This window comes from Eublepharis macularius, chromosome 9 (genome assembly GCF_028583425.1).
Source record: "Eublepharis macularius isolate TG4126 chromosome 9, MPM_Emac_v1.0, whole genome shotgun sequence".
Lineage (NCBI taxonomy): Eukaryota > Metazoa > Chordata > Lepidosauria > Squamata > Eublepharidae > Eublepharis > Eublepharis macularius.
This window is the reverse complement of record NC_072798.1, coordinates 23,442,547-23,457,998: the sequence shown is the minus strand read 5'-3', so window position 1 is coordinate 23,457,998 and position 15,452 is coordinate 23,442,547. Positions and strand designations below refer to the sequence as shown.

Genomic DNA, 15,452 nt, shown 5'->3' with positions numbered 1-15,452 from the left:
GTATTGACAGTTGCTGAGTGATACATTCACTGTTACTGTTTTGTGGAGTCACCTGAACTGAAGGAGAGGGTGTCCCACATGCCAGACAGGAAGAGGAAGAAAATTAGTTCCTGCCTCCCTGATTGGATGGTGGGAATCACTCAAGATGCCCTCCTTTCCTCAGAGGGGAAAGACCCTTCATGGTAAGTGTATTCCCCTAGTTTTGGTAGCTGGGGGGAAGGAGCTGGACTATCTGATCTTCTGGAGTCGCTGATCAAGTCTGTGGGTGGTACCCCTATTAATAGGTCTGGGGTGAGGGAGCAGTTCCAACCCTGCAGTGCAGTGGACGTGTTGGCTGTCCCAACAGAGGGACATGACTCACAGTCAGGACATGTCATGGAGCTTTATCTTTCTATCCTGTCCTTCAAGGAGGTCAAAATGATTGGTTTTCTTCATGTTATCCTCACAACAGCTAGGTGTGAAGTCTTAGACTGGGAAGGTGACTGACCCAACAAGTCTTACAGGGAGCTTAATAGCAGAGTTGAAAGTTGAGTTGTTTTAGTCTGATAGTTACTCTTCTGCACTAACCCTCCAGAGTTGCAGATAGCTCAGTCAAGGAGATTGCCCTCTCCTCGCCTAGTAAGGATGGAAGTACTATGGAAACTACCTTATAGTACCCATAGGCTGTAAGCAATTGTTAGGAGAAGGCACAAGATAGCAAACGGAGAGTCACTGCACAAGCAGAGTCTCAGCTGGTGTCTCTGTTGCAAATGCTGTGCATGGATTGAGAAGGTAAACTAACATTAGGTAAGGCTGAGATAGTGGGCTGCAGAGAGATAATTGGACAGAGCTCCACTAGATCAGGGCCTGGTTCAAATCAGCTTTTAGTTGTCCCATGCATTGTCTTCAGGAGACTTCTTCCAGAGTCTGCTATTCTCTCCCACCCACCCTCACCATCCAACGTACCTATCTAGTGATGGCAGCTGCTGGGCGGGCGAGAGTAGGCGCTGCAGGCCTGCCTGCATTCACTTTATCTAGGGGGTTTATTCCAATAGTATGAGAGCCCACAGATCCCATCACAAGGTAGAGGAGTGGTTTAAGGAAGAAACTAGAAGTTTCCAAGGAAGATTTTTTCCCATACCCCAGTGAAGGCAGTTGGGATCTTAGCATGTGATGATGAACTGCTTAACCCAAAGTTGGTTATTTTCTTCTCGAGCCTTCAGTGGCACAGGAAACTCTATTCCAAGGAGTGGACTAGTGGGATGAAGATCATGCCTATCTGATAAGGTATCTTTGGTTACAGCCAAAATTAAAAAGCCCTTAGCTGATGGTGCCACTTCCTGTACTTGTGGTGTGGGGGCTGTTATCTCCCCTTTTAAAGAAACAAGAGGATAAAACGTACGAACAGTTTCACAGTGCTTCTGCATCTGCTCTCAGAACACTTTCAGCCTTACACCTTTTATCCTTCAGCCAAGAAAGCTACACTGATGGACTCCACTGTATGATTCTCTCATTTGCGAAAAATCCTGTCCATTCTTTCTTGTGTAACTGGATACTGATTGGTAAAAAACAGTGTTTCTATCAAAGTTGATATACTCAAAAGAATTGGACAACACTGGCGGGACACACGTTTCCTTTTATACAAGCAACGATGACTTGTCTTTTGCCATCTAGTTTAAGTACTGTATCTACAAATTTAACTTTGGGGGCTGTGTTCTGGTTTGGGCTCCCAACTGCAGCTGATTACCTCTGTTTCCACACAGTATTACTGCCCGTCTATTTTTTTCTGTGGTTTCCCTTTACTTTCTCAAACCTCTTTTTTATCGGATGTTTCCTGCTGATATGCACCCAAAGCCATTGTGCTTTCTGTGTGGAATATGCGGTGTTTCAAACCACTTTGATGCCATTTTCCTAGCACATTTCCCCCACAACTGCCATTCCCTTTCCTGTACCACTGGGGGCTTAAAAAAATAGTAGTAGGTATAGCACCTTATAATCTGCCTTTCATCTCTGCAACAAAATACCTTTTTAAAAAATGAAAGTTGGGAATTTTGGGGGTGCAATTATAACATGGGGATGCATTATAACATTACAGTGACCTATCTATGCCTGTTAGAAAAAGTGGGAGGAGTGGGGAAATCCACTCTCTGGAAGCCCCATTGCCGCTATGCCAAATTGGCAGCCTCAGTGGCAATAGGAAAACTACAGGGAATTATTGCCATTGGGAAGGTTCCTAGGACAGGGTGGCTTGATAGCACTGTAAGTTCCTTGATTCTCTTGAATTCCTTGTTATAAAAACTGGAGTTGCCATGTATACATGGCATCAACTGTTTGCATCTACTCCTCCCTCCCCTCCCCTCTATATCTGACCAGTTTCTTCTTGCCCTCCATGCATCCGACGAAGAGAACTGTGATTCTCGAAAGCTTATGCTACAATAAAGTTGGTTAGTCTTAAAGGTGCTACTGGACTCTTTCTGATTTTGCTACTACAGATTAACATGGCTAACTCCTCTGGATCAATGGCCATGTATACAGTCATCATTGAGGGGACTGATGTTCAGTTATGCATATTGTAATAGCTAAACTTCCATATCTGAATTCTTAACCTTTGGGCTTAGTGCCATTTTGACACACTGGCTTTTTAAAATCTGTATTTTGTCAACTTTCAAACTTCATCCTTTGTCACTTCTAGTTATATTTGTTTCTGCATACCTCCATCTAAGACATTGTGTTAGGGAAGGGATCCCTCACCCATCAGTGGAAGATGGGAGGAAAGATGGCCTTCATTGTGGGCCGATGCAGAGAAAGAAAGAGCATCTCATCGAAGTACAAAGAAATCTTTTGTTAGGTTTTTGATTGCGTTCGATACCATTTTTGATACAAAAAACACCACTACCTGTCCTTTCCTGTAGCTACAGGGATTACTGCCCTTGTACCCAGTTTTGGATATCCTGGCGCCATTTAGTTTTCTTTATTAGCTTTCACAGTCTTTGTTATGTGATTTTGTTTTTGTCATAACTAGTTGCATTTCACTGAGATCTCATTCCTACTGTGTATCTGGCTTAGAAGAAGGCGTACCCATTTGGGAATCTGCAGCTAAAGAAGGATAGATTGAAATTTCACATCCTTACTATTCAACACTGGCATTCAGCAACAGGAGAAATAAGTGTTAATGTAGATTCTATAAACATGCCATAGCATGAACATGACACTTTGCCTACTGTGCTGTAAGTAACTAGACAGGCTAGAGTAATTTTGTAAGTATTCATCTTGCTCAAAATGTCTTTTGCAAGCATCTTAAACTTTAAAAGGCCCTCATCCCTTTTGTTGCATACTACTGTTGCAGTGGCTGCACTGTCTGAAAAGTGCACGGCCACAAGCCTTCAGCTTCCCCCACCCTTTCTTGTCTTCAGTGGAGAATACATAACTAGCAGTCCTGCTGAGTGCTTCAGACGACCTTTCTTTTGTAAACTCAGCTGAGTATGAAAGCTTGTAAAACATCTGCACAATGGTTTGATGAATAAAAGATAATAATCTTACTGGAGTATTGGCCTCTTTTTTCCCTTGTACTTTGGATAGTTAATACACTCACCACTTGACTAGCTCAGTAGCAGGTGTCTGCTAGCAGACATCAGTGAGACTGTGAACATCACACACAACTTCCATGTAACTTCGAGCACCCAGTGGTTCTGTGGTCCATTCCACTGATTCATCAGATACAACGTGTGAATGAACATGGACAGGGATTTGTAGAAGGAAATTAGTAGAACTGTGGCCTGTTACATGCGTTTAAAAAAAAAGCAGGGAGTCTTGATGAGTGAGGAGCTGTTAGATGTATGCAAAACATGCTGCCCAGCTGTAAATAGCTGCTTTCCAAAATACCATAAAAATGGAAGAACAACCTGAATGAAGCTGCGGCACCTCTTATCAGCTCCATGGCATACGCAAGTTTTCTAGTTGGATAAATATTTCAGCTGAACCTGTATTGTGGACCATGTATGTATGGTTGTGACCTTCACCAAAAATGAACAGAGATAAACAGTAATTTCTGGATCAGATTCTAGAAATGAGCCAATTCATATAAACAAAAGTGCTTGGATGGTGGGACTGAGTCGATCACTGCTGTGTCTAGCCTGTGATACTCAACTGAGGGTGGCAACTTGACTGCATATTTATTCAAAACTCACTTCCACTGTATTATGAAGTGTTTCCCTCTCCTGTAATCTCAGTAGGTAGCCTTAGGCAGTATACAGTTTCTTCACATTTACAATACGGGAATGATCCTGGCTTCCCTTTCAGGGATATTTTAAGGATTTCTGAGAGAATATCCATAAACCACAGGGCAAGTGTGATACTGATATTACTTGAGTCTGATAACATGATCGGACAAATTAACACGAAATCGTTTGAGATGCGTACAATATAAAACTGACCATTCACTGCAGGAATAGGCAATCAACTAAGAAAAGAAAAAGACGTCAGCGTATAGCAGAATTGAAAAACTATAGCTGCAGGATGCCTTTTAGCTGGGTGTTTTGAAAAACGCGTGCTCCGAATCCTGGATGAAGTTTTCTGGAGGCTAACACTTGGTAGGAGCATGAGGGAAAACAAAAAAGGGGGTCTCGTGGCAGTGGTTAATTGTATCAAAAACATCTCGGCAATAATGTATTACCCCGACTTCCTCCTAACACATTTACGTAGAAATAAGTCTCAGAGCGCGGCTCGCTTCCAAGCACGTTTGCTCAGGCGCAGCTGTTTTAAAGGTACCAGAAGACTCCCTTCGAAGGCCATCTTTCCGTAACAAATCATGGCTGCTCGCGCACCAGCAGCAAGGGGCAAGTGCCTCGGTCCCCCGCTCGATAACGCGTCTTCTTTCCGTACAACAACATGGCGCCTGTCGTTATAGCCCCGCTATTGGAAGAGGAGAGAAAACCCGTCGTTGCAGACGTAAAGCAGCCTGTCCGCGCGCGACGCTGTCGCAAGCCGGTGAATGGCTCCTGTGTGGCCGAGGGGCTCGGCGAGGAGGGCGAGCAGCGGCAGCTCCTCTCGGTGGTGAGGCGGCGCCTCCCCACTCCGGACGAGGGCCATGGACCCCAACCGGATCATCCAGGCCCTCAAAGGCACCATCGACCCCAAGCTGCGCCTCGCCGCCGAGCTTGAGCTCAACCAGGTGAGAGCGCAGCCCCTCGCCTGCCCGCCCGCCCGCCGGGGAGAGGCCACTTCCGGATCAGCCCCTTCCCCTCGCAGGCCGTCGGTGGGCGGGAGGGGGTCTTGTGTCCTCCCCCCTCAGGGAGCTCTGCCTGTGGCGCCCCCCCCCCGCCTTTCCAGGCCATGGTGTGGCGAGAGGGCGCCAGGGCTGGAAGGGAAGCCGGCCGCTGCTCCTTACTTGGTTTGGTTAAGATGGGCCGGGGGGGGGCGGGGGGGGAGGACTTTTTTCCTGTTAAGTCTTTTGCAGCAGCTAAAAAAAAATTAACTCCAAAACGAGAATTTAAAGTAGATGTGTCACTATCCGTTGCCTTTTGCATTTCATGGCCTTTACACAGGTGTGATTTTGAGAGAGTGGTTATAAGTTAATATTTGAAAAACAGTGCATTCCAGTATTTGAATTGCTCCATTCAGTGTTCTACATATATGATTAGTATCATGTGATATATTGTGGTTTATATATAGTATGCTTTTCTCATTGTGATACACAGTGCAAGTGATATATAAGAGCTAGGAGATTCACTGAGCAAAGTACAATAATGAACCACAGTTAAGACATTTGGTGAACAGATACAATAAGGTGTGGTAGCAGAAAATTTGAAACCAAGGATAAAGTTCAGCATAGAGATGAAAGCTTTCTGAAAACAACACATAACTAATTTACATGGCATGTTTAGCACCATAATTTTAATATGCACATACACACATCCCATTTTTTTCCTAAAGAAATTCAGCCTCCCTCCCACCCTGCACAGTTCTACAAGCTTGTGCAAGATTTTGTAGAAGCAAGCAAGATTAAAATAGACTAAATAAACAGCCATATGAAGAAGTCGGTTTTCACCTATAAAAGTTTATGCTACAATAAAGGTTTCACAGTACTCCTTTTGGAGTTTTGGCAGTCTGGGTTTTCTTCTCTCTTACTGCCTCAGATTTGTCTCTAATGCCTGTTGCAGCTACTCATTTAAGAAAATCGCTTAAATAAATAATGAAATTTCTATGTGTTGATTGTCCACCCTGTCTCTTTTGCCACTACCTTGCCTCTGGGATCTGAGGTTATAACATGGTGGCTAAGTTAATAATGTGAACACTTACCACTGTGTGATGGACACGACTGGTTCCAGCTCTGCCTCTCTCAGGGAGGTGGGGGAAAGCTGGATCAGTTGGAATCTGTTAAGGTAGTTCGTGGGAGAGGGTTTTGAAGCTGCTGAGGAGAGCATCAGAGAAAAGTGGCTGATGACACCTGTCATATTGTAACCATCCACTGATTTTGAAAGAGTGGAATTATAAGTTAATATCTGAAGAATATTGTATTGTATATTGTATACATACGTTTCAGTGTACATACATGTACATACATACATTCAGTGTTGTACATCTTGTAAATAAAAGTGGTTCTGTTTAACCCGGGCTGACTGGAAGTTGTTGGCTGAGGGGAAGGTCCTAACACACAAACATTGAGCATTCTAGTCATGAGTCATGACCAATTGGCCTGATTAATGAAATGGTGTCAGTGTATATAGGAAATAAACACTGAGTTCCCTTTCCCTGTTGCCCAGGGGTAGTGAATGTGGTAGCTGGCTGCCTGACTGATGAAGCCTTTGGGAAGAGGAGAGAGGGCACTCAGTGTGGATTTGTTTCAAGGCTCTCAAGGTTAGACAAAGTGTGTGTTGTGGCTGCCCTTAACTTCCTGGAAAGCCCCAAACCTGTATAGGGAGGTTTATGGTAGGTGGCAGTGTAAAAGGAGGTCTCAGACTGCTTGTTAACTTGATTGTTATTTACATCCTCATCCTGAGTGTGAAACCAATGGAACGTGTTTCCAGTTAAGTATGTGTAAGAGTGCATCTTTACAGTGCAATTTTGTATACAGTTACTCCAGCCTAAGGTCATTTCCAGTGGGCTTAGATTGCAGTAATGCACTGTTAATGTGGAAAAGTTCCCATAAATTTACTTCCGTGCCATTACTTTGGGATTTTGAATACAAAATGTTTACATTGAATTACAGATCATAGTTGCATGATAAACATAGCAACTAAGCAAGAGTATGTCACCTTTCTTCATCAGGATATAAACCCCAGATGTACAACAATCATAATTCAGATGTGAGTCAACACCAGGATTCCGTAGTGATTGAGTTGGGCAGAAGGTCGTAAAAACATGATGTGTGTAGCGAATGGAAGGTTCATAAACTCTGGGTTATTCTTCTGGTATTCAGTTATATATACATCCCAGCAGGGGTCATTTCGTAGAAAAAGAGCTGGAGGAACTCATTAGCATATGCCATGCCCCTTGCCATCACCGGAAATGTGTCATTAGCACAACTGATTTGCATATGCCACACCCCCTGACATCACCTATCCTGGCTGTTTTGGCCACAATCCTGGCCATTCAGGGCCGAAATTGGGTCCAAAATGGCACAAAGGGGCTGAAAATCGCCAAAAAGGGGCCCAAAATGGTCAGGATCGGGCCGCTGCTGAGCAGAAGAGTGATCCACCATCCATCAGAGGCCCGATCTGGGCCGTTTCAACCCCAATCCAGGATGAAATGGGCCCAAAATGGCCGAGAGTCAGGTGGGCGGGGCCACCTGACATGTGACCTCTTTGGGGAACTGCTGGAACTGTGTTCCTGTGCATTCCCCCCTCGAAATGAGTCCTGCATACCAGTAATATCCAACAACTCCATAAGAAGTTGGTCTGTAGTCTATTGTGGCAAAAAACATCGTTCACAAGTTTCTCAGTGGGAAAAATACGAATACAGAGCAGTACATAGCAAATTGTGTTTGTCTGTTGCAAGCAAGTAGTGTCTCATGGTCCTATTACATCAGCTTTAAAAGACATCAGCTGTTGTATACTAAAAACAGTTCTAACGTTCATTTGGATCTATTTGAGAAAATGAAATAAAAGGTCCTCGGAATGCTTTGCTGAGAAATCTTGTTTCTGTAATTTTGGATGAAGAATATGCTACAGTCCTGAGAAACACATGCTTTTGGAAAGGGGAAACAATGTAATACAGAACATGCAATATAATACATCAAATAATATCTGTCGCTTTCAGCCTTCTTTGAAAAAATACAATGGCAATACCATCCTGCTTTACTTTAGATACTTGTGGATTCACCTTCAATGGGCAGCTCCTAAAGATAGGCAATGTTAGATTGGAATATGATAGAAATTTCACATGAGATGAAACAAGGGATAAAACAACCACCACATTTTGATATAATAAATAAGCAAATGCCAAACTGGATGCTGGAAAACATTATCAGGGCTGAAAAGAAATCCCTGGGTGCCTGTGCTCCTTGAAATTTGATGCTAAGTGGCTTCTAGGAATCTGACCGTTTAACAATGTCTTAGATAGAGCTAGTGCCAAAGGATTTCAAATTAAGCATGATTCTAAAATGGATAACTCTTAAAAGCTAGCCAGACCTGCCTTTCCAAGTCCATTATCTCCCCTCCTCCATTTTTTTTTTTACTTAAGGATAAAATATGGGGGTTGTGTGCCGTTTGCTTTCACTGGAGTCACAAGGAGCAGGAAGCCTGGGTCTGACTGACAGGGCTCCCAGCTTGGACCCCAGTGGCCCCAATTTCATACTCCTTCATAACATGCAAAAATCCTGCTGTTTAATATCAAACCCAAGTTCATGTGTTTCGTTGTTTCATTTTCTTATGATACCAGTTGCCTGCGGGGAGAAAGCAAGTGAAACATTTTGCTGTTTATCACCTCCTCCTGGCCCCTCTTTTGAGACTATGCACATGTCTGCACACAAGCTCCAGGGGACAGCAGGCAGTGCCTGCAAGTGCTGGTCTGGAAGAAAGAAGCCAAAAGAGGGTGTGATTAGAAAAAGCTAATCCTGCTCTTAGTTCGTAAGGCTCCCTTGATGGAATATTTGGTATCTTAACTGTGGCTTTCCTTAACTGTAGCTTTATCATTTGAATAATAAAATATGGTTGCGAAATGGCAACCCATAAGGCACTTTTCCCTGTCTGTTGGCCACTTGGTTTGATCCTTTTTACATTGTCTTTCATTTCAGTTTTCTAGCCACATAGACTTGGAGAGCTTCGTAGACGTGCGTGCAGCATATGCGCAGAGGACAGCAGCTACAGACAGTGGGGTGCTCTCCATGCCTGGCAGGTGCTGATCCATCGGCACCTAGCCTTAGGTTTCTTTCATGTTCATATTTAGATTGCTGTTGCGGAGCAGCTGCTGCTAACCTGAAGAAACCCAGCAACATTCTTTGGCCTTTAATATGTGCCAATCCAATTGTCTTCTGGGAAGATGGAGGGCTGTGGTGGATCCAGATGTGTGATGGCTACTCAATCAGCCATATCAAACCAAAGGCTACCAGCCTGCTGTGGAGAGTGTAGTTAAATTATGACAATTTGTAAGTCAAGGCAAAAGAGTGAGGCTAGCATTATATCCAGTTGTTGTCTCTTGACCCGCTAGACTAGGGTCAAATCTAGTACAAAGGGCTGTTAGCTTGTATTAGGGAAGTTGTTTGAATTGAGTGTGTTTTGACGTTACCAAATTCTGTGTTTATATTAAAAAGAGCACAAACCAGCTAAAGGTTTTTTTTGCCAATTATATTAAGAATTTAAAAATAATAATAGAAGACAGAAAAGAACTTCCTGTCAAAGTTTACAAACTATACAGAATCAAGTAATTACAGGGGAGAAGATTTTTCAAAGCACAGGCATCCAGCTTTTTAAATATAGTAACAGCATTTCCTAATTTCCACCAACTGTAGAAAGCCGAGCATTGAATGTAAGAGGATGTTTATTAAAGCAGCATCTTGCACTTAGGAGATCTGCTGCTGCTAAGGAGTAGATCACTAGTGGAAACACTTTGTTATAATATTTGTACTCCACTCCCTCAAAGTGGTTAACAAAAACAGTATGTATGAACAACTCAACCAGCACAATTAAAACAATAACAATTCCATCTTGCACAACAATAAAAAGAAGCTATAATAATAAAAAGGGTACCCCAAACCCTACCCTATTGGATTTATGGACAGAAAAATGCCTATTGCATCTAACATGGCCAAAGGAAAGTACTTTAAATCCTACTGATTTCATTAGGAAAATATGGTACCTAAAATGTTTAACATTGCAAGGACATCTACCAGGACATTCCATCAAAGACTTAAAGGTCACTGTAGTTCAACAGAAACCGTTCAAAAACAAAATCCAACAGGAGGCTGCTGAACTGGAATTCATATGCAAATTTGACTCTGTCAAGCTGGGACTGAATAGGGACTATGAATGGTTATCACATTACCACAGGTAACAGATTTCCTTTACAGAGGTGGGGTCTGGGGGAGCTCAGTGGCACCTGGCGTGGGCTTTCGGGAACCACAGATCTCTTTGTCAGATGCATCTGGCAGGGAGAGCTGTGGTTATCGAAGGCCCATACTGCATTGGAATTGGATGGTCTAGCTTTGGCTTCTACAAACTAACAGGGCAAACTCCTTTGAAGCCAACTGATACACACACTAAAAGGAGATGTTTACATATACTAGCAAAGGAATGTTTTGATTGCTCCCTCCCCCTCCCCCCCCTAATTGCCTCTTCTCTCTCCTGCTCTTCTGTATTTGACCAGTCTCTGTATCAGGCATCTGACGAAGAGAACTGTGATTCTCGAAAGCTACAATAAAATTGGTTAGTCTTAAAGGTGCTACTGGACTCTTTTTAACATTGCAAGAGTGCATCTTATTTGGAGGAAGGTGTTCCATATTCACGGCGATAGTGTTATACTTACATTTTTACAACATATGCTACTTTACTGATTAACATTTGGTATGATTTTCAGTCCTACAAGATCATCAACTTTGCTCCTAGCCTGCTGCAAATAATTGTTTCTGATCAAGTGGAATTCCCAGTGCGACAGGCAGGTGAGTAAAAGTTCTACCACAGTTTGCTTCTGCATGTTGTACTAAAGGCTGTGTGACGCTTCAGTTGCAGAGATGCGTATGCAAAGGGAGCCTCTTCTTGTTGTAATTATTGCGCTAAGTTTCAAGTGGTTATTTCCGAAATTGGGGCTTCCATTGCAGATCATGCTGGCACTTTCTTTAAAACTTAGCCAACTTTTTAAGCAATCTTCTTTATGCTTCTCAGTCAGAACTTTTTTTATTTGTTGTTTTCTGTAACTCAGCTGCAATTTATCTGAAGAACATGGTTACACAGTACTGGCCAGATCGGGAGCCACCACCTGGAGAAGTGATATTTCCATTCAACATCCATGAAAATGATCGGCAGCAGATTCGGGATAATATTGTGGAAGGAATTATTCGTTCTCCAGACTTAGTGAGGTATGTTAGGCTCAGGGATGTACCGTAGCAGACTCACGAGGGTTTAGTCTGCATAATTTTATGAAAATTGAGGTTTTTCGGGAAGTGAAAAAAATTCTTAGAGAGAGAGAGAGAGAGATACTAGGCTGGCAGCAGACAAGGAGTGAAAACGCTGTAAGTTTGCCTTGAGTGAGGGGAGTCAGTAAGATGAAGGAATGTCATATGAGGCTGAGTGTGGCAGGCCCCGTCTCCTGACGGTTGGAAACTCTGTTCAGCTAATGGAAATGGGAACTTTTGAAATGTTTCACTTCTCAACTTCAGCAAAGCAAGATTAATTTCAAGTCCAGGTTCCACTTCAAATTAGTAGCTTTCTGTGAAAGCAAAACTACAAAATAATACTAAGTTCTGATTCCTTCCTTAGATATTGCCCCCACACGTCCAACATTTTCTAGGCAACCAGCTGGGCTAGAATCATTTAATGAGACAAACAAAAGCCTGGATCCCACTTTTGCTTGGTGAAATAGCAGAGAAGTGGGAGGTGACAGTGGCTACCTGGATCAGAGAGACCATTTTATAACTAGAGAGGCAAAGGGGGAAGCTAAATGACAGCAAGAATGAGGAACTGGCATGGGTGAAATAGGAAGGATTATGGAAAGAGATCTAAAAGAATCAGAGTCAATTCTGAAATATGCAATAATTCTTAATTGGAGGCTTCCAGGAGATGGCCATGATAGTCTATGCATATGTCTGCGTGGGGAACTGCACAGAGGATGAAGTGAGCTCTGATTCCCAAAAACTCATGCTGGAATAAGTGTTGTTAGTCTCTGAGGCGTCACTAGGGTCCCATTGTATTTTGCTGCTACAGCCTAACGCTGCTAACCCATCTGGAATTACACCGAGGAAGGCAAAAGAGAAAAGAGTAGAAAATATTATGTCTCTCTTGGCCCTCTTTGCAAGAGCAAGAAAGGTTTGTTTCCGAGATGAGGATACGGAAATAGGAATTTAAATGGCTCTCTTACCAGAGTGTTAATTTGAGATTATCTGTTCCCAGTGTGGAGGCTATATATAATGGTGGGAATCAAGTTGTACCTGCCAGTTGTCCACACTTGGGTGTCATGTTTTCAGAGGGCCTGTCTGAACTTCCATATCCATATTCCACATAGAACCTTGAAACGTTAATATTTGGGCCACACATGGGTCTGATATGTGCATATATGTGTACATATGTAAAGGATAGAGTAGTCTCATTTCTCACCGCACACAATTTCTTCTTTGCTCACTGTCCAGTTATCCATCATGGAAGATGATGGTCTGAAAGGCCCTTTTCCATAATCCTTTCCCATCCATTGGAAGCTCGTTATTATTTCCTTGCCTCTCAAGTTATAAAATGAAGTTTCTCTGCTCAAGTAGTTTTTGTATCTTCCATTGCTTTCGCTAAAGCATAGGATCTTTACTAGCTTTTCTGTTTTGTTTATGTGTGTTTAAGTTTACATCTTGATTCTTCTGTGGTGGTTAATCTCTATTTTGTTAATCCATGTATTTGACTCCAGATCCTTTCCCTGATATTCATTCTTGCTGGTTGCTTGAAAACATTTTGTTAAGGAACAAATTTCACTTCATCTTAAAGCATTTGCCACCTATCCTGTTTACCCGAACCTTCTGTTGACTGTTCTCTTTCCCCAACCGTTCAGGGCCCAGCTGACCATGTGCCTCCGTGCTATAATCAAGCATGATTTCCCGGGTCATTGGACAGCCGTGGTAGACAAGATAGGCTACTACTTGCAGTCTCCCAACAGTGGGAGCTGGCTTGGGAGTCTGCTGTGCCTCTACCAGCTAGTGAAGACCTATGAGTAAGTACATTGGCGAAGAGGAACTTTCTTGATGGGGATTGGAGGGAGGTCCTGATTCTTTACACTGACAGCTTTCCTATTCTCAAAGCGGAGAGGGAGAGTAAACCATCTGTTCAGTCAGGAAAGAATATCTGTGAAGCCAGAAAGCTGTTAATGCTTCTAAGCTGATGCATAGAAGTGTGGCCAGTTTTTTCCATCAAAATCCAAAATGCTAAAGAGCACACGCTAAATACACTATTGTAAAAATCTAATACACACACATTTTGTAGAATATGTAAAATGTGAATGATATATATTTAAACATTAGATCATGTATATATAGTAAAATGTGATGCATACATGTACACAAAACCATAACACAGCAGATCACTGAACAGAGAACAGTACATACTGTGTCCTGCTTTGAAATGTCTTCATCAGAGAAATACAAAATTAAAATAAGATGAAATTTCTGTATCTTGGTCTCCAGTCTCATTATAATCAGCACAGCTGCTGAATATTCTGGTTTACTCCCAGAAAACATGAACGTTAAACATTTGAAAACATTGTGTATTATCCTTAGTGTAATAGAAAGTGCTCTTACAGCGCTGGGAATGGAGACTCCTTACAAAGGCTGAGAGAATAATAATAACAATAACAACATTCGATTTATGTACCGTCCTCCAGGTCAACTTAACGCTCACTCAGAGTAGTTTACAAAGTATGTTTTTATCCTCGCAACAATCATCCTGTGAGGTGGGTGGGGATGAGAGAGCTCTGAGAGAACTGTGACTGGGTCACCCAGCTGACTACAAGCAGAGAAAAAGGGAATCAAACCCGGTTCTCCAGATTAGAGTCCTGCTGCTCTTAACCACTGCATCAGACTGGCTCAGGGCTTCATTGGCCAATGAATGAGGGAGAATGCATTGGCTCTAAGGTGCCTCCAGCTGACGTTCACACAAATTGTTTGATGATTTAGAGGGTTTTTTGTACTGTATGGCCCTGAAAGCTCTAGTCTGTGCTCCAAAAAGCCCTTCCTTTGTTCTGGATCTGGCGATTAAAGGGTTTTTGTATTATGGGCTGTTATGAAGAACTGCAGGCAGAAGTTGCTCCTCAGACAGAATCATAACAAGAATACAGCTTTGCTTGCCAACTGTTTCTGGCTCTGGCTGCTTCTGCAGGTACAAGAAAGCTGAGGAGCGAGATCCCCTCATTGCCGCTATGCAGATTTTCTTGCCTCGGATTCAACAACAGATGATCCAGCTCCTTCCGGACAACTCCCATTACTCGGTGCTCCTTCAAAAGCAGATCTTAAAAATCTTCTATGCACTTGTCCAGGTATAAGCCTTTGCCCCCAAAACAATGTAAATTATGGGGAAAAGGCAGGGGGAAATCCCTCCTCGACCTCTGTCCTGCAGGTGTCGGAATTAGCAGTGATGCAAAACTTAGATCTCTGTTCAGAGAGAAGACAATAAGTTTGTTTGTTGTTGAATGGAAACCCCTTATTGACTTTTTATACTTAAATAGATAGTAACAAATCGATGACTTGTAGGTTTTTGGACTAAGGAATTCGGGCATTACAAAAAAGAGAGCTTTTATTGTTAAGTAAGAGGTCATTTGAAAATACTAATATTTGTTACAGAGAAAATCGGAAGCCTTTTAGTTTATATAGTTTTTTTCTTTCTATGTATATTCTTTGTTCTGTTTGTATAGCCTGTTATTGTGTGTTTGCTAGCTGATTTTTATTTGGCTATTTTTTGTGTAATTGTATTTTTCTGTTTAATTTTGTTTTTTGTTTTATTATATAAAACCCTTACTAAACCTCTGTCCTGCATTATCTAATTGGAAGCAATAGCTTGATTTCATTGTTGCTAGTTTTAAAAAAATCTGCTTAAGCTTGTAGCCATAGGCGCACACTTAATAGTACTTGAGCAAAGAAAACAGTTGACGTGGCTACATTGTAAAACAATGCCGTTTGATAAGCATATCGGGAATGGCCATTTTTTATTTTTCAACTAACATTGTAATAGTAAATAGTAACAAAAAACTCTCTGAAACTTGCCCTGAAGAAAGTGCAGGCAGTGTTTTCTGGAAGTTGAGAGATCTTTGCTGGTTCTGTATCAAACCAACATCTTTCCTTCTCCCCTCTCCTCCTC

At 42.4% G+C, this 15,452-nt stretch overlaps 1 protein-coding gene across 1 annotated transcript in view; it reads left to right on the top strand.

The window, feature by feature from the left end:
* The first annotated feature begins 4,953 nt into the window (after positions 1–4,953).
* Positions 4,954–15,452, top strand: part of IPO8 (importin 8) — a 46,592-nt gene continuing 36,093 nt past the window's right edge. The window contains exons 1-5 of the mRNA XM_054988406.1: positions 4,954–5,149; positions 10,990–11,071; positions 11,332–11,488; positions 13,159–13,317; positions 14,478–14,634. Coding sequence (XP_054844381.1) covers positions 5,066–5,149; positions 10,990–11,071; positions 11,332–11,488; positions 13,159–13,317; positions 14,478–14,634 — 639 coding nt within the window. The 5' untranslated portion in view covers positions 4,954–5,065. The remainder of the gene's footprint in view (positions 5,150–10,989; positions 11,072–11,331; positions 11,489–13,158; positions 13,318–14,477; positions 14,635–15,452) is intronic.